Source organism: Gopherus evgoodei, chromosome 4 (assembly GCF_007399415.2).
Source record: "Gopherus evgoodei ecotype Sinaloan lineage chromosome 4, rGopEvg1_v1.p, whole genome shotgun sequence".
NCBI lineage: Eukaryota > Metazoa > Chordata > Testudines > Testudinidae > Gopherus > Gopherus evgoodei.
This window is the reverse complement of record NC_044325.1, coordinates 151,823,252-151,847,563: the sequence shown is the minus strand read 5'-3', so window position 1 is coordinate 151,847,563 and position 24,312 is coordinate 151,823,252. Positions and strand designations below refer to the sequence as shown.

At 41.4% G+C, this 24,312-nt stretch overlaps 1 protein-coding gene, 1 long non-coding RNA gene and 1 pseudogene across 5 annotated transcripts; 1 reads left to right on the top strand and 2 right to left on the bottom strand.

Annotated features, from left to right (window-relative positions):
* LOC115651483 overlaps positions 1-24,312 on the bottom strand; it is a 34,216-nt pseudogene that overhangs the window by 4,844 nt on the left and 5,060 nt on the right.
* On the bottom strand, positions 2,158-22,671 carry LOC115651494. The gene is made up of 4 exons (XR_004000360.1): positions 22,582-22,671; positions 22,435-22,489; positions 2,608-2,747; positions 2,158-2,259 (listed from the first exon to the last, which is right to left on the bottom strand). It is a non-coding gene; the product is annotated as an uncharacterized LOC115651494 (long non-coding RNA).
* On the top strand, positions 2,754-11,338 carry LOC115651442. Of its 4 annotated transcripts, XM_030562500.1 has the most exons (7): positions 2,754-3,121; positions 3,195-3,314; positions 10,071-10,154; positions 10,249-10,335; positions 10,427-10,501; positions 10,587-11,038; positions 11,087-11,338. In XM_030562500.1, the coding sequence occupies exons 1-7, from the start codon at positions 2,882-2,884 to the stop codon at positions 11,175-11,177; spliced, it is 1,149 nt and encodes a 382-aa protein (XP_030418360.1). In that variant the 5' UTR covers positions 2,754-2,881; the 3' UTR covers positions 11,178-11,338. The 4 variants fall into 4 exon arrangements, with proteins under 4 accessions (XP_030418360.1, XP_030418361.1, XP_030418362.1 ...); XM_030562501.1 differs by having other exon boundaries at positions 2,754-3,070; positions 10,587-11,338; XM_030562502.1 differs by having other exon boundaries at positions 10,427-10,490; positions 10,587-11,338.

Sequence of the window (24,312 nt, the reverse complement as noted above, 5' to 3'; positions counted from 1 at the left end):
CCCTGCCAGACAAATTTGCCTGGGGACGCTGGGTCCCTTTGGGGTGAGGGGCTCAAAGAGGCTCACACCCTCAAGGCAGAGGGAAAGGTTTTTGAGAGCTAAGGAGAACTAGACTGAGGAAAGTTAGACCCCTGGGAGTTGGCAGGATTCCAGGTAAGGCGGATGTGCGTGGAGACCTTTTGATGAGTCAAGGTCCTTCTCTCTGAAGTACTTTGTTACAGACACACCGCTATTGCTATAAGAAGTCTGACTACCGAATGGACCCTTGGTTGGGGGTCCCCGAGGGACAGCCCACTTGTGCATGATACACAGGGGACTGCAGGGCAGGACCCGGTCTGAAAGTGGCAGAATCTCAGGATTCCACCCCAGAGAGATGGACACTCAATCCAGAGCAGGATGCCTTCAGAGAGCACAGGGCGACAGAGGAGCAGCGTCCCTGAGCCGTGCTCCCCTACTTCTGTGCTAACGTGCTCCCAGACCCGCACAGCAGCTACAGCCCATGTATATGTCTGCTCCATCCCTGGGAGTCTGTCTTGGCTTGGACATCTACAGTCATTGCACTAACAAACTTCATCTTTAAGAGGCGGATGCTTTGGTGTCCTGGGTTTTCATTCCCCACAGATTCCTGAGCCAGGCTCATCACTAAATACAAAAGAAGTCACCAGTTTAGTACCCAGGAGCTAAGGCCCCATCACACTGGGTGCTGCACTGACATAAGGCGACCAAGAGCAAGGCCTCAATAGGTTGTGGTTGAACTGGAGTGGATCTACCTTTCCACCAGGGAGACACTCACCTGCCATTCCTTGATCTTCCTGTTCTCCTTGGTCTCCAGCTGCTTGGCAGCTTCCATCTCCTTCCTGAGCTGAGTCAGGGCTTGCTGGACTTTGGTCTGAGGGAGAAGAGCAGCACTGGTCAGGAGGGCATCCTGGAGGGCCATGCACCTGCCACTGAGGTGCTGACCACTTTTGGCTTCCACCAGACCTGTGACCTGACCATGTAGAGGGCATTGTAAGGCTGCTACTGCATCTCAGCTAATGCCCCCTGGCCTGTAAGCTCAAACAGGAGCGGTGTTTGGTTGAAGATCCAGAGGCCTGGGATCAGGGGCGCTGGAACGGGGGGAGGGGTGAGGGAGTCATGGCACCACCAATTTTTACTGGCCATAAGAACGAGTGATGGGGAAGGGACAGAGAAGAGTGTGCGGTGGGTGGGGTCTTGAGGGAAGAGCTGGTGCAGGAGCAGAGCCTCGGAGAAAGAGGTGGGGTGAGGATGGGGCCACAGGGGAATGGGCGGCGTAGGGGTGGGGCCTTGGGGAATGGGTGGCATGGGGGGCGGGGCCACAGTTCAGGAGCCTGTGGGAGTAGTAATAAGCTCGATAGTATTCATCACCATGCAATTTTGACAGGTTTCCACGCCCCTTTTAGGGCTTATGTCCCACCTTCCCACCCCCCGTTTTGGTTGGCGCTGTCGGCCATTTTGAAAAAATGTGTGTGTGTGTTTGACTAGGGGAAGTGTATTAAATATCAGGGTGGATTAAGAGAAAAGTTAAATAATATTGAAAACTAGGTTTATAAAGGGAATTTACTACGTCAAAACCTGTTTGTTAAGCACAGGATAAAAAAGCATTGAATCTATTCAATACCAATGTAGGTTAAGAAAAAAACATTATAAACTAAGTTTAAAAGGATAATTAAGTGAAGCAAAACCTGTTTTGTAAGGACATAAGCAAAAACTTTAAGGAAATACTTAAAAACTAGATTTAAAAAAAATTAACCAAGGCAAATCCTGTTTGGGGTGCCCCGGGTAAAAAAGTGAATAAAAAGGGATTGAAACTATTGAATGCCAGCATAGGTTAAAAAAAGCTTTTTAATATTATTAAGTAATATTAAAAGCAATACAGCTAGGTTTAAAAGGGGAATTGACTGAAGCAAAACCTGTTAAGTAAGCACATGGCCAAAAACTATAAAGGGGTACTAAGAAAAAGGCTTTTAAAAACATTAAAAACTAGGTTTAAAAGAAAATGTACTAAGGCAGTGTAATAAAAGTGAATAAAACGTATTAAAACTAGTCAATACCAATGTAGGTTAAGAAAAAACGAGGTTTAAAAGGAAAATTGACAAAGAGAAAGCCTGTTCGGTAAGCACAGGGTAAAAACTCTATAAAAAAGTGGCTAAGAAAAATACAATAAAGCTCAGGGTAAAATTAAAAAATGTTTACCTTTGCAGTCTTTTTGTAAAGCGAGGCAGCTTTTCTGGTTTAACCCTAGTAAATAAAACACATTAAAACTAGTTAATGCCAATGCAGGTTAAGAAAAAACGAGTTTTAAAAGGAAAATTGACCAAGGCAAAGCCTGTTTGGTAAGCCCGGGGTAAAAAAGCATTCAATATCAGTGTAGATTAAGAAAAAAGAGCAAAGATAGAGAGCACGCGGCGGAATCAGAATGAGACAGAGAGAGAAGCAGGCAGAGTCTGTTTAGTAAGCACAGGGTAAAAAAGCATTCAGAATCAGGGCGGGTTACAAGACAAGAAAAGCGAGGAGAGAGTCCGCTTTGCAAAGAGCAAAGATAGAGAGCACAGGGTAGGATTAAAGAGAAAGAGAGAGAATTGTTACCTTTGCCCGTCTTTCTGTAGAATGAGGGAGATTTCCTGCTTCTGACACTCTCCGGCTTGTTATCACCGCTTTTGGATCGGCCCAATCAGAGGTGGTTTTACAACAGCATCATAGAATTCATTTTCCTGAACCAACCAATCCTAGTGTTTCAAGAGTTTAAGCAAGAGCCTTTTAAAAACCGGTTATTGTCTACCAATCAGCATGTGTTTTTGTGTATAAAAACACGTGATTTTGCGAGCGGGTTTTTCAACACAGAGAAACTAAACACAAAGGCATGTCCCTGTACAAAACACCTACAGATGCCAAGAAGCCGGAATTGCCCCTGGGAGCGCCAGACCGTGTTCAGAAAAGAAGGCTCCTTTACAGTTGTTTTGCCAACGAGAAAGGGTTGTTGTCGAGCCCTGTGTTTTATTCTGAAAGAGAACTGAAAAAAGAGGAGCCACAGCCGTTTATAAAAAATCAAGTGCGAAAAAATTTGTTGTCAGATTTGGAAAAAACAGAATTAAAGGCAGAAGTAAATTTTTTTTTTGTAACAAATTACAAAATGTTTTAAAAAAATAGTGGGTTAAATCTTTTTGTTTTTATAGGGGGGAATGGAAGAAGAGCCTATATATGAGGACATGGCAACCGAGGAACAGCTGCAGGATAGCGATGTTGAAAACCAACCGATAGACCCCGAGTTGTGGAAAGATGGTGATATTGTTACGGTATAAGCTTTATTAGTTGTAGGGATCGGTCCTGGCTGGCAAACCACCAGAAACCGCCCCCTGCAAAACCCCCTTTTGCCTTTGCCACAGAATGCTGATTTGTCTCAGAATGCTGACTCCATATTATCACAAGATTAGGAAAATACCGCACGCTCTGCCCACATGCAGTGGGTGAGGGGAAAAGGGGAAGAAAGAGTCCTCCACCAATGCGAAACAAGTAAACAAGGCTGTAAGCTATGCATGACGCTGTAACTGAAAGAATAAAAAGGTTGCCACGCCTCACGGCGGGGCGCTTTCCTGAACACACAAGCTGTCTGCGTCTGGTTCCTTCCCGCATCTGGTGACCCCGACGTGATTCCAGCCCTCCGTACCCACCGGCCGGTCGAGCCGTGGTGCACCTCAGTGCGTCTTTGCGCACTCCCTCGTGAGTATGGGGGGGGGGACTTGTCCGTGCAACAGAAGGCTCATGCGAAAGAGCTGGTTAAGTTACTCAAGGTAACTGGTCGCATAACAGCAGCACAGCAACATGTGGAGGCTTTGCTCCATGTTATAGAGGTTAAATGCCCTTGGTACCCCGAGAAAGGAACTCTCAAGGTTTCTGACTGGCAAAATGTGGGCGAACGGCTCCTAAGGGAGCCACGAGCGCCCATCCAACACATCTTGCTGTGGCAACATTGTACAGAGGCAATCGGGCGTTTGCGAAAGAAGGCGCCCCCGCTTGCCTCTCCCACCCCTACCCCACCTCCCTCATATGTCACGGAGGTTGAAACCCCAAGTCCTGCACCCAGGGCGACAGCCCCTAGTCTAGCCCCCTCTGAGTCCTTGCTGTCGTCGCCCCCTCCCTTTTGCCCCCTCCGGCTCCGAGCGCAGTACAGGCTGCTTTCGGCCCCAGCTGGCTGTGAAGGAAAAAATATAGACAGAGGCGGAGCAAAAGGAAATACAAGTTACAGAACTGAAATTACGTTTGCAAAGCTTAACTGTCCAGTAAGACCCAACAGTGTGCCTTTGTGACCCTGGAGTCGGAAGCCACAGGCAGCCGACCAGGACTGGAATCTCTGAAAAAGACGCTGCAGGAGATTCCAGGGTGTAAAAGAACAGCCCTCCCAAGAGCAGAAGCATGTTGGAAATTCTGGACAAGCTGTATACAGGATAATCTCCCTTCCACCTCTCCCCCTCCTCTGAACATTACACGCAGAAGTGGCCAGTCTGGACGTACCTGTGTAAGTATGAAAGAAGCTTCGGGCTTGGGGCATTAATATTTTCCTGAGTGATGTGGGAGCGTTCCCAACACTCTCCATTGTTGTTTTATTATTTTATTAATGAAGCTTCAAAATTCAGTTATATGGTGTATTTTCTTTATCTTCCCCCAGCGATCCTGTAGTGTCAGCCTGATCACCTGACACGAGGGATAGATTGGTAACAGAAATTTGTCACAGCTTGGTGAGCAATTTAGAAGGGGGGAGCACTGCAGAATTTACACCATCTATTTGTTTTACCCTTGTTATTTTGTGTTTGCTTTGGTTGGTACTGTTGGTGCTATATGTTAAGAATTGCATAAGTAAAAGTATGCCTTAATAGGATAAGGAAACGCTATTTGGTTCTGGTTCTGTTCTGTTTAACCGGTTACTGTTGTTTTTCTGCTCTGTATACATTTGGGCGTTAGGAGTGTGGGCGGAACTGAACCTCTCGTTCGTAATTCCTTGGAGTGGAAGCCAAGAGTGCGAGGAAGCTCTGAGGTTGAATTGAGATCCTTCTGTCCCGTCCCCTGTAGCGGACAGTGTATAGAAGTGGGAAAGTCTGACTTAGACTGTAATTCCCTCTGCGCTCTGTGTAATTTCTTTTTTCTGTTTAAGTGTCAGCAGACAGATGGGTGGGTCTCTAGGTAAACTCTCTAAAGGGGTTTGGATTTTTGTTCAGGTGGCAAGCCTCATGAAGGAGGACTCGGGTAGTCTTGTGAGTAAGAAGGTTTAAGAAAAAAGACCAGGAGGGGTGGGGGCTAGTTAAAAAGCCCACCCTCCTAGCTAAACTAGTAGTGGAACAAGTTGGTGCCCATGGAAGGGACGGTTCAGCAAGAAAAGCAGGATCGGGCCCAGGCAGGCAGGCAACAGAGAGAGAGATTGAAAAGCAGGTTGAAAAACTTTACGGGTGTAGTGGAAGGAAAAAGTCAGTAAGTGTAAGCATGGGGATTTCAAATACCCAGGACTTACTTGGCATGGTGATTTAAGTTGATAAAAGTGGCTGTTGGGAGACAAGCAAGTGATTTAAGGGAGAGTGAGAAGTTAACTCTGTAGTTGCTGGAGGAAACAGCAGTTGAACTTTGTAAAAATGCTAAAGAAAAGGGCTCTTGGTGTCTGCGAAATGTTTGTAAATAAATTTAGGCAAAAAAAATTATTGAATTGCTATTATTTGGTTTGGCTATGAACAATTTAGTTAAATTAGCTGAAGAATGTATACAGTGTTATGTAATTAAAAACCTAGGCTGCTTATGAAACAAATATAAGAAAATATGGGGTAATTCCTCTGTTCTTGCCTGAAGTCAACAAGGGTATTTGTATATTTCAAGCGATGATTGTCTGCCCAGAAGGGGTGGGTAGACCTCTGTTTTTTGTCTTTCAGATAATCAAAGAAAACTAATGCCAGCTAACAGCATTCAACGTATCATGCATTTACTGGCACAACAGGAATTATGTTTTGTGTTCTATGTCCTGTCTTGTGGTGTTTGTCTCGTGGCCAAAATTGTTGTGTTTAATATTTTCATAGGATAGTCTAGTTAAAATTAAATAAAAGGGTTAAATGCAAATACTTGTTTTATTCCCCTTTAAAATACAAGGTGTTTGGATAAATCAAAAAAATGTAATACACTAAAGTCTAATGCATTTGCTTAAGTAAGAAAAATAAGCTTCATTGGCCAAATTGTTAATTAAAGAAATTGTTGTTATAATTTGCATGCCAACGGTCTTTGAAAGCAAAGACATGAAAAGTTAACCCACTCCCCATATTGTACATGGGATCTTTCTGGCTGCCTCAAATTTCTAGCCAGAGGGCTGGGGATGGTGGAAAGCTATTGGACTAGAGGTTGAATTGAATGAACTCCTCAAAGTGGGTGTGCTTGTTCTAGCTCGTTGCTCCAAAGTTCTGTAATAAGGTTATTTTAGTAAAAAAGTATGTGTGGCATATATTAAATAATAAGACTAATGTACTGTATAATGGCAATGTTTACGTGTTCGTTGCTGGGAAAAGGTGTATAAGTAAAAAGTGAAAGTTTCCTTTGCAGGTTAAAGGAAGCCAAAAAGGGAGAAGAAAAAAAAAAAGAACAGAATGAGTTAACTAAAAAGAAAAAAGAAGCTAGGAGACTGTAGATAAGACACTGTCTCCATTCAAGGACACTGCTCACAGCTAAAACTTGGCTGATAACCAAGGAAAGGGGGGTGGGGCTTGAATGTGCCCAAGCAGCTATGAGATCTGCAAAACACTGCCAGGCACTAATGAAATGTGTTAAGTTTCTTTTCTCACAGGTAAAGAAGCGCTACCCAAAGACCGAATCAGCCCTTGCCTTCCCGGATGCCCTTCAACTAGCCCTGGCAGGCTTTGTGGGCTCCCTGTCCTATCATATTCAGAAAGATCCTCGCCTGCATGCCATTTGTTACATTCCCACTGTATTTTGTAATTTTTGCCAGCAAACCCCCATAATTGATGCGCTTACAGTATTCACTGATGGCTGCCTAACCCGTGGTGTTGTTTCTTGGTGTACTGCCACGCAATGGCACTCGTGGTTTACCACTCCTCATACAAGCCCTCAATGGGCAGAACTTGCTACCCTTTGTTTAGCCTTTTCTCATTTTTCCATTGTCCCCCTTAATGTTATTACATATAGCCTTTATGTTGCTAACGTTGGTGCCGCTATAGCTGGAAGCTATGTAACCCCACTTATGAAATAACCACTTCTTGCCCTTTTTCTTACCCTCCAACAGCTTCTGAGCTCCCGGTCTCACCCATTTTTTATTGCACATATTCATAGCCATCTTCCCCTCCCCGGGGTTTTGTCTGAGGGCAACGCTTATGCTGATGCACAAGTGCGCATTTCCTGGGTTCACTCCCTTACCTCCAGCCACGCCTTTCATCATCAAAATGTTAAAGCCCTCGCCCGGGAGTTCTCCATTCCCTTGGATGAGGCTAAAGCTGTTGTTCAACAATGCCCACAATGTTCCTCTCTCCATTCCTACCCTCCCACTGGCGTTAACCCCCGCGGCCTCGGTGCCAATCAGCTCTGGCAAATGAATGTCACACGTTTTCCCCCTTTTTCCCCTTAAAATTTTCTTCATGTTACTGTTAACACTTACTCAGGTTACCTTTGGGCCACACCCCATAAAGGACAACGTGTTCAACACGTTATCAATCACTTTGTTCGTTGCTTTTCTGTTATGGGCATCCCAGCCAAGCTCAAAACAGATAATGGGCCTGCATACTGTTCTCAGCAATTTGCTGCATTTTGCTCCCGCTGGGGCGTTGTGCACACCTTTGGCATCCCCTACAATTCACAGGGCCAGGCCATTGTGGAGCGTGCCAACCGCACCTTAAAAACAGCTCTCCTCCAACAAAAAACAAAAGAGGGAATTCCGCCCACCTTGCCAGACAAGGAGGAGTGGTTAGCACACGTCTTATATACAATCAATCATTTAAATCTTGTTTTTGATGGTACCCATTATGTTTCCCGCTTACAAAAACATTTTAGGTGCAAAGAAGAACTCCCCGCCCCAAAAGTGACGTATCGGCAACTCCCCGGCACTTCGTGGAGTGCCCCAGTTCCGCTGATAACCTGGGGGCGGGGATACGCGGCCGTCAGCACGCCACAAGGACCGGTGTGGGTCCCAGCTCGTTACATATGTCCGTGGAAGGAGGACCCCACTTGCAACCCACAGCATGGCGTGGCACCAGGGCCTTAGCGATCCCATTCCTGATTTTAACCCGTTGATAACTACAACAGTGACTTTGTCTCAAGAGCAATACCGCGGTCCTCCCAATGCTCCAGTGACATGGGGGCAGATGAAGTCTCTCTCCCAACAGGCTGACCACCTGCTAAAGCAACAAGATAAGGAGAAGTCCCCGGAGAATTTTTACTTGCCCTCATTGCTTGTTTAAATGCTAACTCTTGTGTTTTATTGAGCATAATGATATTTGTTGTTTGTTTGCCCTTGGGATTCGGGGTAGCACATCCCCCCTATTCCCCAGCTACCAATGTATGGGAGGTTTTGGCTCTTTCTATTAATCGTACTGATTTCTGCCTTTCCCAGCAAACAGCAGTAGGACAATTACTTGGTACATGTCTTATTCCAGTTTGCCATGATGCCAATGAAATAAAAAATAGTACTTGGTTTTATTCCAGCTTAAAAAGCAACACCACAATTAAGAATTTGGGCTTTTCAGCCTATCATAATTGGGGACCCCAGTCCCAACGTCTTCCAGATGGGGCTGTTCAGTTGCTTACCCCTTATGTTGCTAATTTAAATGCTAGCTGTGCACGTATAACCAATTGCACAGCGCACACCTGTGTCACTCTCCCTGCCACCCCCCTTAATTGTTCCAGGCCATATAATATTTCCTACCTTTACAAGCACATAAAATTGCCCCCTGGATGGTTCTGAACATGCACTGACCGGACCTTTAATTACATCCCAGCTAATCTTACTGATGGCACCTTTTGCTGCATCAGCCGTCTGTCCCTCATTCTTATTCCCCGGTCTGAGCATACACCACGAGCAAAGCGTTCATACACTCAGCTGTCAGCTGATTGCAACTCCAAAGTCGATCTCCTGTCCAAAACCAAGTATGTGGCCCTGGCTGCTTCTTTGGTTGGTATACCTGGCTTAACAATTATGAATAGCAAAAATCTTAACCGGTTAGCCTGTTCAGCAGCTAAAGCTCTTAATGCCACGTCTATTGCAGTGGCATTGCTTAATGAGGAACAAATGCAGTTACGCCATGGTATTTTGCAAAATAGAGCTGCTATTGATTATCTTTTGCTTTTGCATTATTATGGCTGTGAAAAAGTTAATGATATGTGTTGTTTTAATATTTCTGATCATTCTCATGCTATTGAAAATCAATTAGCCATTATTAAGAATCTTACTGCTCAAATTCAAATTGACAGTGACCCATTTTCCTCCTGGTGGGACTGGCTGGCTAGCTGGCTGCCAGGATGGGGTTGGCTACATCAGCTAATAACCTACGGAGGACTCTGCCTCTTATTCCTCGTGCTCACCTGCTGTGGCATTCAGTGCATTCCCTCCTTAATTTCATTGTGCACCCAAGGGTGCCCATGGTCCAAACAAAAGCCTGCCTTTTCCTTTTAAAAACAAAAGGTGGAGATGTAGGGATCGGTCCTGGCTGGCAAACCACCAGAAACCGCCCCCTGCAAAACCCCCTTTTGCCTTTGCCACAGAATGCTGATTTGTCTCGGAATGCTGACTCCATATTATCACAAGATTAGGAAAATACCGCACGCTCTGCCCACATGCAGTGGGTGAGGGGAAAAGGGGAAGAGAGAGTCCTCCACCAATGCGAAACAAGTAAACAAGGCTGTAAGCTATGCATGACGCTGTAACTGAAAGAATAAAAAGGTTGCCACGCCTCACGGCGGGGCGCTTTCCTGAACACACAAGCTGTCTGCGTCTGGTTCCTTCCCGCAATTAGTTGTAAAAAAAAAATAAAAAATTATCGTATTTACACTTTTAAAAAATGACTTTTGATTTTTAACAGATAACCAAGCCTGGGCCGTACAAGATTACTGCTTTGGTGTGTAACAAACTGCCAACAGTTGCAGAGACAGAAACACCCGAGGAGGTAAAGACAGCTTAACTTATTTGAAATATATATATATATATATATATGTGCATGATACTAATTAAGCGTTAATATACGGTTGGTTTAATAATAGGCTGCTGAAACTATGATTGACGAAGGTGATTCAGAAACAAAGGACACAAACGGGTTGTCAATGGTAAAACCCAAAGAGCATGACAAGGTAAAAGTTACTTAAATAATTAAAAAATATATAAATATAAACATATATAAGAGTGGTAAAATAAAACTAAATGTTTTGTGTTTAATAACAGGAAGATGATATGGGGTTCAACGGTGCATCAGTCGAGGATGATGATAATTCAGAATCAGACGAGGGTAAGACCGAGGTAGCACAAATAAACTCTAGGCTTTTTTATTTTAAAATTTTTGCATCAAAAAACTTAAAATATGTTTTTAAAATGTTTTTAACAGACATCTTCAGAGGATGAAAAGAGGCGGCCTCTAAGCAGAACAGCCGTAATATGTACCTGTTGTTTTTGTGTGAAGCAAGATGTTAAAAAAAAGTCTGTAAAAAGTGAAGAGAGTGACCAGAAAAGCGGTGAAGAAAAAGAGGATGCAGTTATGGTTGATATTGTTAGAGCTGTTGTAGTAAAAGCCTTTTACCACTGTTTGAAAAAACAACTTTTGGAAAACTGTGCAGCCTGCGCTGTAAATAAGTCCAACCCTTTTAGTCACCCTTGTATCTTTTGGGATCGCTCAGAAGTATTTTACCAGCTTAGATGTATTTCTTCTAAACTGAACGTGGCCCAGCTGGTAAATGTAATTATAGCTGAAGGCTACAAACTGAAAAAGCTTAACATAACCACTGAAACTATAACCAAAGTTGTTAAAATGATTAGGGAGGTTGGAAAATCATCTGACCCGGTGGCCTTGCTGGTAGACCTGTCAAAAGAGGTGGCCCCCTATATTGGCCGAGCGGTGTGTAGCAGGGTTCGCCAAATGGATTATAAAACTTTTTACATGCAAGGTTGTGACCCTAGAGGCTTAAAAAATATATATTAATTAAAATGCATTGTTAAAAAAAACTGTATCACAGTTTTTATATTATTTTGCTTAACCGTTAAAAATGTATGTAATTGTATCGTATATTACTTTACTGCCGCTTTAAAAGTCAAATGTGTATAAACGTTGTTGTGTTAAATAAAAACAAAAGCAGAAACAAACTTTTGTGTATATAGTGTTTTAAAGCAAGACGGGGTAAGCATGGCAAAGCTGCTAAAGAAAATTTATTACTCACCCGAAAAAGTTGGTAGTTTTGAGGGCATAACACCCTTATTTCAGGCCGCTAAAAGACACCGTAAAAGCTTAAGCAAAAAGCAGGTTTCCGCTTGGCTTGCGGATCAAGATGCTTACGCTTTACATAAACCTGCAAGGCTTAAATTTAAAAGAAATAAAACAGTGGTGTCTAATGTGGATACGCAATGGCAGGCAGATTTGGTTGATATGGCCGCCTATTCTAAAGACAATGACAACCGTAAATATATTTTAACAGTGATAGATATTTTGTCTAAATACGCCTGGGTGGTAACCCTAAAAAATAAAACAGGAAAAGAGGTGGCAGAGGCGTTTAAAGCTATTTTTTCAAAGGGGCGCATGCCTCAAAAATTACAAACAGACCGAGGAAAAGAGTTTTTAAACAAAGCTTTAAAAAATTTGTTTAAGCAATATGGAGTACACCATTTTGTTACCAATAACGAAGTTAAAGCGGGAATTGTGGAGAGGTTTAACAGAACTTTAAAATAAAAAATGTGGAGGTATTTTACTGCCCGTAACACCTTTCGCTACATTGATGTGCTGCAGGCCTTCATAGACGGTTACAACAGAAGTTATCACAGAACTATCAGAGGGAGCCCAATTGACGTGACACAAGCTAATGCGCTAAGCGTGTGGAAAACCGTCTACGGGGGTAGTTTTAAAATAAAGAGGCAACGTGTGGTTTTTAAAAAAGGGGATCACGTAAGAGTATCTAAAACGAAGGGCACTTTTGAAAAGGGCTATCAGCAAACCTTTACCGATGAAATATTTATCGTGTCAGGGGTTTTATTAAGAGGACAAAGACCGGTGTATGCATTACAAGATTATGAAGGGGAGGAAGTTGTGGGGTCTTTTTATCCTGAAGAATTACAAAAAGTAAACCCTAACCAGGACCGCCTTTACAAGGTAGAAAAAATTTTTAAAAAAAAAGGTCGGGGAAGAAACAAATATTTCTTTGTAAAATGGAAAGGTTGGCCTAAAAAATTTAATAGTTGGGTTAAAGCGTCTCAAGTGCAGGACCTTTAATAAAAAAATGACTGAACAAAGTTTTTACATGACATTACCAAGCAACGCCTCAGCGGGGGCTTTTCCTCAAAATACTAGTTCCAATTTTACAATACAACTAGCCAAGCCTTTAAATTTAATAGGGCGGTGGGATGTCGCTTTATCGGAAATTCATTATTGTCACTCTTGGAACACGCTTCTTTTCGATACAGCATTTACGTTAGCATCGGAAAAAAAAATTCGAACCTACTACATGGATGCCGGCTATTATTCGAGCATTCACCATTTAATAGAAGTCATCAACAAGAATATAGACAAAGATGTCGAAAAACCAAATGCCTACGTTATTTACAACCCTGTGACTAGAAGGGTTCAGCTAAAACCAAACGATGGAAAGTACTTTTTTTCCACAGGTGGTAAATTGGCAACAATACTGGGAATGCTTTCAAATCATCCGTGTAGGATTGCACCGTACCCCGCAGACATTACGGGGGGTTTTAACTCTTTATACGTGTACACCGACATAGTGGAACATCAGTTAGTGGGGGACTACTATGTGCCGCTGTTGCGCTGCGTTCCCATCCGCGGTAGCAATAACGAATTTGTTACAATAACGTATGACAAACCGCATTACGTCCCCGTAAGTAAGCAGCACATCGGAACCATTACTATTGAAATAAAGACGGATCAAAATAAACACGTTTCATTTAGTTTTGGAAAGGTAATTGTTAAACTACATTTGCGTCCCAAAAAAGCCGAAGAATGGTAACTATGAAAAACTACGGGGACCCCTTTTTGTATAGAAACTACTACAAGGCCCAGGCTGGCTATGGCTTACCAGGATATCAAGGATTACCCGTTATGTACGGGGCAGGTTTAGGAGGAATATTTCGCAGCCTTTTTAGGAAAGCCGTGCCACTTTTAAAAAGAGGTTTTGACATTATTAAACCCCACATGAAAACAGCCGCGAAAAATATAACCAGAGACGTCGTAAACCACGTGTCTAGCGCAGTTATAAACAAAATAGGAGCACAGGAAGGTTCTGGTTTAGTGGTAATGAGAAGAAAAAGAGCAGCGTTGCGCCAGCCCTTTAAAGGCCCACCTAGACCTTTAAAAAAAAAAAAAGCTGTGAGAAGAGGTCTTAGCCATATACCAAAAAGGCGTCCTAAGAAGAGGAAGCGTCGCGTTACCCGCGATAAAAGGGATATATTTTAAAATGGCTTTTATTCATTGTGGCTCTGACGAATGCACCAAATCGGAGCTGGATTTATTTCAAATAGCCCCCACACAAACCAGTATTGAAAATAGCTTTTATGTAGAGGTGCCTCCTTTGGCCGCTTTAACGGTAAACGCCCCTCTTGAATTTTTTATTTCGGGACATGGGGATCATTACTTAGACCTTAACAACACGCTGCTGTACGTGTGCTGCAAGGTGATAAAAGAAGACGGATCAGACATTGATGATGATGCCCGGGTGGCCTTAACAAACTACCCCATCGCCACTCTTTTTAACCAGCTGGATGTTACTTTAGGCGATCGTCTTATTAGCCAGAGCAACAATTGTTACCCTTACAGAGCCTTAATAGAGCTAATTTTAAACTACAGCCCCGACACCCTCGCTACTCAGTTTTCGACAGGCGGATTTTATAAAGACACGGCAGGGGGCCACGAAAGCACCCTTTTGGTCGGCCAGGCCAATGAGGGGTTTATACGCAGGGCCGAACTAACGGCCGGCAGCAGGAAGCTGGATTTGTTGGGACCTTTACACAGCGATTTGTTTTTTCAAGAAAAACTACTGCTAAACGGCGTGGATTTAAAAATCAAACTAACACGTAGCAAAGATATTTTTTGCCTCATGAGCGGCACTGCCAACGAGAATTATAAAGTACACATTATTTCGGCGTCCCTGTTTGTAAAACGTGTAAAAGTAACCCCGGGGGTTCGTTTGGGGCACGCTGAAGCTTTAATGACCGCCAACGCTAAGTATCCCGTAGACCGGGTAAGCATAAAGGTGTTTAGCATACCGGCCGGCAGTCGTGTTAGTAACCAGGAAAACCTTTTTTTGGGGCAGCTACCCAAGCAGCTAGTAATCGGTTTTATAGATAACGACGCCTTCAGCGGCAGCTACGTTAAAAACCCTTTTAACTTTAAACATTATAACATTAATTTTGTGGCCTTGTATGTGGATGGCGAACAGGTGCCAGCAAAACCCCTACAACCCGATTTTGAAAATGGAAACTGCGTGAGGGAGTATATGCAGCTCGTGCAGGCTACTGGAAAATATGTAAAAGATCGATCGCTCTTAATTAACCGCGATGAATTTGCCCAGGGCTATACGCTGTACGCCTTTGATTTGACCCCAGATCAGGAGTGCGCCGACCATTATTCTTTAATTAAAACTGGAAACCTGAGAGCGGAAATTCGGTTTGCAACGGCTTTGCCCTCTACGGTTAACATGATAGTGTATGGGGTTTTTGATAACGTGCTCGAAGTAAATCATAGAAGAAACGTTCTGTTTGACTATATGTAATCATGAACACTGTGCAGCTACGAGATATTTTATCAAAGGACCCTTCTTTTTTAGATGTTTTTTCTAGCGATTTGCTTCCGAAAAGTTTTGTGTCCGGAAGACCTTTGGGGCTTATTGTTAACACCCACCCCCATAAGTTACCCGGGGAACATTGGCTGGCCCTTTATTTACCGAAACGTGGGCCCGGCGAGTTTTTTGACTCCTACGGTTTTTCCCCAGACAGTAACTTTTTCCCTAAGTCTATTATGACTTTTTTAAACAGTAACTGTGATAAGGTTGTGTTTCATCAGAGACAACTACAGGACCCCCTAGCTGTAACTTGCGGTTATCATTGTATTTTTTTTTAAAACAACGTAATAAGGGTTTATCTTTTGATTGTATTTTAAAATTGTACTCCGATGATTTACCAGAAAATGACCGCTTGGTGGTGCGATTTGTAAAAGGAAAAAGACCCGGCATGCCCAGACCTGTTTTAAGCATGTTTCAACATGTTCAAACGTGTTTATCTTGTCGTGTGTTTAAAGAGGTGCATCAATAAAACACAATTTTTAATTTTGTTTACGTCTTTTATTTTACATTGTTAACCAGTCGATTTTTCGTTTTTTAACAGGGATGCTTTTAAAAGGGGCGGCGTTACTTGTGGCCTTGACCGGCTTTAGCCCTATTTTTAGACGCTCTAAAAATTGTTTATTGGTAACATGCCCTACGACGGTCATAGGCACGTTTAGCTCTGCCAAGGCTTTCATAAAAACATGCCACCCTTTAGGAGTCCTCTTGTTAGCGAAAGAATAAGAGCCGGTTACCCCTCTGACTAAATCAAGCATGTGAGACCCCTCAATCGCCTTCCCCCGGTACACAAAACGGCCGTTATCAGCCCAAGAAGACACATCTTTACGCTGTTTAAGCTTATTTAACAATATTTCAGCTTTTTTTTTATAGCGAGGATTTACCCCTCCAACACCTCCTGAATAACAAAGTCCGATACATCCCCCTGAACGTTAGGAGGTTGAAGCTCCTCTTGCTCTTGCTCTTGCTCAGGGGAAAAAAAAAAGGTTTATTTTAGTCTTTTCCATTTCACCACGCTTGGCCAATACCAGGTATCTTTGCAGGACCGCCTCGTAGAGTTTAGCCTTTTCGTAGTCGGATAAACCGGTTCTTTGAAGAATGTCTTTCATTTCTGAATCCAATTGGCGAGTGGTTGTGGTTCTGATATTTTCTTCACCGCTAGAAGCCCGCTTTATTTGTTCTAACTGGTGGCTAGGAACAAGGTACATTTTTTCGGCGTGTTCCATTATCTGTTAATTAAAAGGCTTGACAGCAGGGGGAGTGCAAAGCTTAACAAAGGGCCAATAAAGCCACCAGTTTGTTTTACAATAACCTTTTTTCTTTTTAGGGATAGCTTTTTATCACTTAGCTTTTTAATAATTTTTCGGTTTTTTTTAAGGATGCTTATTTGTTGAGGTTTTAGAGGAACGTTTCCTTTTAAAGTGTTAAGCGCTATTTCTGAGATGGCCGCTACTAGGTCGTCAGACGCCGTACAGAGAATAGCCTTTCTCTGAGGCGGCTTGGCTTTGATAAGAAATTTTAAAAGAGACAGGTTTTTTTGCACACGGTAAGACATGTTTGTTCGGGTGGTGATTTTTTTAAAATGGAGGATTAATAAAAAATAACTATTTTTTATGGGTTTTTTTAAAGGTGTATGCACAGGGCCAGTCTGGGGGGAAAAGACCTGTTCTTAACCTGAGGTTTTCGGGCGTTGAAGCGTTTAAATCCACCAGCAGATACCCATAGGGGTTTTTGGTAGCGTCCTCAAAAGCCTCCAAAAAAAATTGTGTTTTACCAGGGTACATTTGCCGGGCCAAAGTGGTGACTTGTAGTTTATCGCGGGAGTTTTTAAAAAGAACCATATATTTAGTATTTAAATTAATTGTACGGCTTTTTTTTCCCTGACAAAACATATTTTGCACAATGTACATAATACTTAAGTTTTTGTGGTGTACGTATTTTGTAAAGGCTTTTTCAATTTCACCACTTTCAGAAGCAGACTCCATTAAATCATCTATAATAACCATATTCACTTTATTACTAGGAAATAAATGTTCATCATTAAAAGTATTAGGTAAACCTTCCAAAAATGTAATACATGAAAATTTTTGCAACAACTCTGTATACAGCGGTTGCCAACAGCTATAACACCACACAATATTTTCAGGCATACATGATAACAGTTTATGACCATTTTCTAACAACTGTTTTATAAAATATGATTTTCCAGAATTTGAGGGCCCACAAAGCAAACAGGAAAAGGGATGAACAAACTGAACGTGGTTTTTCATAATAATTAATACCCGTACGGCAAAGTTTTAAAAGCCTCCTCGAGGGCTCTTTTGTCGTAAATGACTTTTTGGGTTTTTTTTAGAGTTCTTGTTTCTATTAACCAGTGTTTTTTTACCCTTACGATTCCTGGCTGCTGTATTACGATTTCTTTTGGGTCCTCTCCCGCGGGGTAATCCCAGACGAGTTCTTTTAAGCTTTCAAAATTAATTTTTTCACTGTTTCCTGAGTTAAGTGTGATTCCTTTTAATTTCATAGAGGTTTTACCGCTGGACAGTTTGTACCCGTATGTTTTAGGTCCCGCGGACACAAACTCCACAATGTGTTCATCTGGGGGTATTTCGCTAGTTAAATCTCCTAAATAATCCCCTAGGGGTGGATTCCACTCCCCTTCTTTACTTACAAAAATTACAGAATCCGTATCATGATAAAGACACCGCTGCTGTAAACGATCTAACAAGCGGTAGAGCTCTAACCGAGCATAAGCGGTGGTAAAGCACGCTATAAACACGTTAGTGTTGCTGGAATGGGTGCAGTGTTCTTTTGCGTACTTCCAAGACACTACGGCTGTATCATCATCGATAAACTCGCACGATGACACATCGTAATAAGGTACAAAAACGTACTTAAAGAGCTCGTCCGGGTCCGTTACTATACTAGTGTTAGTCAAATTTGTTCGCTGACCAAATTTTCCCCACAAGGAATTTAAAAACAGCTTTGAAATTTGTCTTTTTGCGGGGTTTACCTTAATTTTGTTTAGACGCAGACACACACCTTCTTTTTCACGGTACTCTTTAACGTACTGTTCTTTTTTAAGCTTGTCCGTACACCAGTGAGGAAACCCTGAGGCCTCTTGTTTTTGTCTTAGGTGTGTTTTAATATAGTCTGAAAACAGGGCATCTGAAGAGCGGTTAAAATGCCAGACTTCATAAATTTCAGCGATTTTGTACCCTTTGTTTAAAGCCTCCACCAACTCTATTGTGCACCAAGTCCCTGTTAAAGCCCTCTCCTCCTGACTGTGCCCGCAGGGATCCTTTTGTTTTGTTTCTGCACAAAGGGCGCACAGGGGAAACATTAGTTTACCATCAACCCTGTATGGTAACACGGGAAAATACAAACCTCTTGGAGGGTACACTTTAACCTTGGCTATGCCAAAGTACTGGCCGATATCCCCAAAACCCTCATACACAATAACGGGATGTCCCACAGGGTACTGTTTAGTTTTGTTAACAAATGGGTAGAGGCTAGTAAAATTGTAGTAATGAACCTGCTCCCCGAGCTGCGGTTTGTAATAAAGGCAAATGGCGTTTGTTCTACCACCGTAAAGGGCGTCTCTAGGAACCAAAGGCTGTGGCAGCTTTTTTTCTCTTAAAAAATTTTCCACCCGGTTATCGTTTGCTAGCATGGTCTGCCACTCGTGTTCCCACACGGTCCTTACCTCAAACCCCTGGCTTTTTAAAAATTCAGCCTTAATAATGGTTCGGTTGTACAGCTGTCCGTAGGTTGCCTTAAGCAATGGGTTGTAATCATTTTCGCAATAGCAAATGGGGCACCCGTGAAAAAAAACACCCGTTAAATTCAAAGGCCGTGGGTTTACCAGCTATAATGGCGTAACCGTCCAAAAAATAGGACCCAGTTTTAAACTCGCCACCCTGCAAAGCGTGTTGAATGTAAATATTTTCAGTGTGGGCTACGTACATCAACCACTGAATGGCCGGCGTGGAATATCTCTTCTGCTGTTTGTGGTAATTGTCTAACGGCAAAAGCGCTATGGTTTGCGGCTTTAAAAAATTAAACCGGTACATGGCCATGCAAATCGAGGCCAATGTGAGGTGCTGAGAGGGATCTATACACTTAGTAACCACTTCCTCATTATCCTTTCCGGGGTTTTTAACAATTTGCTTTTCTGTCATTTTTATAACTTTGTTTCTGAACCGGTTGCAAGCCTCTCGCAAAATTTCAACATCTTTTTGACAATAATAGCGTAGTTCTTTTTGAAGATCAAAGCTGTTTTGGTGATTGTGCTGGTACCAGTTTAAAAATTCTTTTTTTTCTTCAGGCATCATGTAGTCTACTCCAAAGTACTCTATTTCGGGCATAGGTCCCACATAGTTTTGATTTTTAACGGTGTTAAAAAAGTGCGGAAAGTACCCCTTCGCTTCCTCAAACCCCATAGCTTTGGGTAACTTGCTAAGTTTCATGGGGAGAAAATTTAAAGAATCTATAAATTTAATGGCTAAGTTTACCACCGTCACGCAAATAAGTTTTCCCCCTTGCGTTACGGTGCTAACAGCCATTTTTTCTTTAATTAACTGCCTCAGAATAAAATAACTATCGTAACCTTTAGCGTTATGAGCAATAAAAGTGTATCCCTTAAAGCGCTTGTCTACAAAGGTTAAAACAAACTCGCTAATGCATTCTTCCCCCTTAAATTCCCAGCTAGTTTCTTTATTTAAATGCAAAGCATAAACATAATTTGGCACGTGTACCCCCGTTTCCTGCATACATTCAAAATCATAAAACACATAATCCTTTCCCTCTTCTGGAGACCAAATATTACGCATATAACACTCGTGACCCTCTATGTTGTCAGTTTTTTGATGGCACTGGGGACACTTTTTGCTTCTACACTGGTGATTTTTAACCATGTAGAAGCCGCATTTATCGCAAAAAATTCTGTTTTTACAATCAACTTTACCGCTGGTCGCCAAAGCGCTGTGCCTTTCTAAACAGTCGTCAGACCTGCAAAACAGCTTACAGTTGGGGCATCTTTTTTTTTCCCCGGCCACTTCGAGGCACTCGGCGCTATTACACGTACGGCAGTGGTTTTTACAGGCGTGCTGGTGTTTGTGGCTATAGGGAGCGTAACAGTAGTTGCACAAATACGGGGCGCCTATAAAGGCTTTAATATTTAAAATACCGTAAAAATGTTTGTTATGTAACAAAACAAAAACAGTTTGGGAACGCTGTACACCCCCAGTTGTAAAAAAACACCAATTTCCATTTTCATAATACAAAACGGTAATAGCTACCCCCAAGCGCTCTTCGAAAGAGCTCACGTCTGTCAAGCTAATCATTTTTTGGTCCGAAAACCCCAACTCCTGATGAAGGTGTTTGGCCCCCTCTAACAGCTGGGCATCTGTAAGTTTTTTATCTGATAAAAGACCCAGCACGCTACCGGCAAAACATAAGTTGTTACCCTGATTATTTAAATCAATTAAATGTTTTCTTTTTTTTTCAATAATTTTACTGTACGTAATAGTTTTTAGGGGTCTTACAGACCCAACTCCACCAAGCCTGTTTCTAATTATTGTAACAACCAGGCGTAAAGTTCCGGACCCCACAATCTCTGCATTACTTTGCAACACATTAACGATGTTATTTAAAAAATCTATGGTGTTTAAATTTTCCCAAGGCCTCCGTAAAGAAAAGAGTGGGTGATTTAGCCCCGGGGCATCTAAGCGTAGCTGTACAAAATCTTCAGGACCCACCTGATTATTAATATCATCTAGCAAATTTTGAATAGCAATGTCGATGGCCGCCATGGCTTCTGTGAACCCCGTTACTCTGTCCAAATTAGCAAAACGAAATTCCTGAAAATATTCATATGCGTTAAACTCTCTTCGGGGTCTTATCCAGTGTCTTACACGCTCCAAATACACCTCTGGTGGTGTATCAGGAGCGGGGGAATCTGGACCTTCAGAAGAAGAAGAAGGGGTGGGAGGGTCTATTTCCTTTTCTTGGTTGGTTTTTTTTTTTAAAATAGCTTTGGCTTTTTTTATTCTTTTTGCCAAAAGCCTTCTTAACATTTTAGATTTTTTCCATTTTTTTTTCCAACCCCTTTTTACATTTTTAGGTTTCATGTGTAGTCACCCTCTTCCTTCCCCCTTTAACGCGCTTTCCACCTTTTCAATTAGTGCCCGGGTGTCTGCTATTTTTTGGTCTAAAACAACCCTTTCTTCTGGAAAATTTTGTTTTTGAAATACCTCAAGAATTAGCTTTGAAAACTTTTTATCTATTAAACGCTTTAAAGATGAACAAACACTAAACAGCTCGTTACAAGCAGCAACTGATGTGGCCAGCCCCACAGGAAGATTGTTATTTGTAGCAAGGGTTTTGCGGGTTCCGAGAGCTTGGGGGTTAACTTCTTCACCCTGCTCGAACCCACCCCTAGACACGGTTCCTTCTACAGAGTTGTTTATTTTTAAAGCTGATTGGGTCGGGGAGGCATAGGTCTGTTGAAAACGAGGGGATTTACCGCCTCCGCCTCGCTTACAATGGTTTTTGAAAGTTGTAGAGGTAGCTTTGGGCGGTTCAAAAGCGGGGGATCTGAGCCCCTTTCCCCCCGCCCTGAAAACGGATGCTGTTTTAGAGGTAGACTTTTTGGCCTTTTTTAATGCCGGCTGGTTTTGTTCAATAAGGGATTTAGACGTACAGGGCTGTTCAAAATCGGTGTGCTTAATACCCTTGCTTCCGACTGCAGCTGCCTCAGAGGGAAATTTTTTGCCCCTCTTTAAAGGTTGCGGGCTTTGGGCAATAAGGGATTTGGACGTGCAGGGCTGTTCAAAATCGGTGTGCTTAATACCCTTGCTTCCAACTGCAGCTGCCTCAGAGGGAAATTTCTTGGCCCCTTTAAGCGCTCTTCCCTTCAACATTTCTTCTTGAGGAATAACGCTTGATAAGTCTGCCGATACACATAAAAAATGTTTTTTAGCACGGGGTTTGTTTTTTTTTTACTAACAACAACAAACATGTCCCCCAAATATATATATTTTAAAAACGTTTTTGCAATAAGGGGGCTAAAAACCGCGTTTAAGTATAATGTACAAAATAAAGCGCTCTTTTAGTTTACACCCCCCTTGGGGCTGTACAACGGCAGCTTTTGTACAGTAAAACCTTTAAGGGTTTTTTTCCCTAACAATAACAAACAAACCCCTAAAATGCACACTATTTCCAACGTCAATTTAAAAAAAAACCACATATTTAAAAAACAGTTCACACCTTCGTCTGTAATTTCAGGAAAACCTATTGGGTGGTTTTGACTTCCATCTTGTTCTAAATTAAAAAAATAAAAATTTTTAAAACCTTTTTTTCTTAAAAATAAATTATACTTGTGTAGCATATTAATCGGCTTACCAAAATTTAAAGCTTCTAGCGTGGCATCTGGAATGTCAAGAAAAAAGTTCTCGTCCTATTTAAAAGAAAAAAATGTTGGCTTTTAACTAAGCATAACGCTGTTATAATATCTTGGCGGCCCATACAAATTATAGTACGGTTTCTTACCATGTTGTTGCTCCCCATAACGGTAGAAGTCTTGTATTAGCAATATTTCTTTAACAGCCTTGTTCAGTTTTTTGTCCCCCTATTTATAGGTTTAAACCTGCTTTTTTAAAAAAAAAAGGTTTTGCCCCCCACACCCAAAATTAATATTTAAAAAGGCGTTTCTTTAAAAAAACAGGGTGTGTAAAGGGCACTTTTCTAGGAAAAAAAGGCGGGTGTAGTTTTGGGGGGTGCCAAATACTTTAGCTTTAATGGCTAACAATGTTATTTTTTATAGTAAATGTGTTTAAACAGTTAATAAAAAGCCTTTGTAAATGGTAATATACCTATTTACAGCTTTGTAACCAAAAAGTTTTTAAAAACTGCAACCTGTATTTTTTAAATTTGTTATATGTCCTTGGTTTTTAAAACAAAACTGCTAATTTAAAAATAAACCACCTTAAACTTTTACAAAACTTATTTTACATTGTTAGTAAGTTAAAACATTAGGTATTACTTTAAAAACACATTTTAAAACGGTATATAGCTTTTGTTACAGGTTTTAAAAAAAAGCCAAAGGCTCTGGCTGTTTAGATAAGGGCGGGGGGGGGGGTGGCTGTCTTAGTCTGTTTTTTAAAAAAGGCGGGAAGGTTTTTGGCTACACACTTTAGCTTTTAAACTTTAATGTTTAAAAAGCTTAGTTTTAATAGTAAGTAAGTTAGTATGCTTTTTAATACCTATTTTGCTTTAAAAGAAGACCTTCTTATGTTTTGTTCTTTTTATTTTTAATTTACTGACTTACAGAGGCTGTTTTTGCTGACAGCCGCTCTGCTGCAAAAGCCTGCTGTTTTTACTTTAAAATGTGCTAATTTAAAAATAAACCACGTTAAACTTTTACAAAACTTATTTTACATTGTTAATAAGTTAAAAAAATAGGTATTACTTTAAAAACACATTTTAAAACGGTATATAGCTTTTGTTACAGGGTTAAAAAAAGCCAAAGGCTCTGGCTGTTTAGATAAGGGCGGAGGAGGGGGAGGGGGAGTGGTTGTCTTAGTCGGTTTTTTTAAAAAAGGCGGGAAGGTTTTTGGCTACACACTTTAGCTTTTAAACTTTAATGGTTAAAAAGCTTAGTTTTAATAGTAAGTAAGTTAGTATGCTTTTTAATACCTATTTTGCTTTAAAAGAAGACCTTCTTATGTTTTGTTCTTTTTATTTTTAATTTACTGACTTACAGAGGCTGTTTTTGCTAACAGCCGCTCTGCTGCAAAAGTTAAAAAACTTTAAAATGGTTCGCGTTTGCCTAAAATTAAAAAAAAAAACTTTTTTTGTTACAACACGTTAGTTTTATAGCCCTAAACTGTTTTTGCACACTTACGTGTTATTAAAACACCTATGCCTAAATAAAGGCTATGGGTCTGCAGGTTTCCTTTTCACTTTTATTTGTTAAATAGTAAAAAAAGCAATCTTTTCTCTAATCCACTAACTCACAAAAACTGCTTAGCTAACAGGCGCTTTGCTTCTTTGTTTTTCTAATTTACTGGTTTACAAAATAAGGGATATATAAACCGCCTGTTACTAAAAAACCTAGGATGCTTCTGCATACTTTTTATTACAACACATACAAAAGAATTGGTTTTTCTATTCCTTTGCAAAACTTAAGGTAACTTTAACATGTGTTAAAAATGGTGTATTAGTAAAAGCTTATGGTTTTAACTTTTATAAAAACCCTTTGTAAAAGGGCTACGTGGCAAA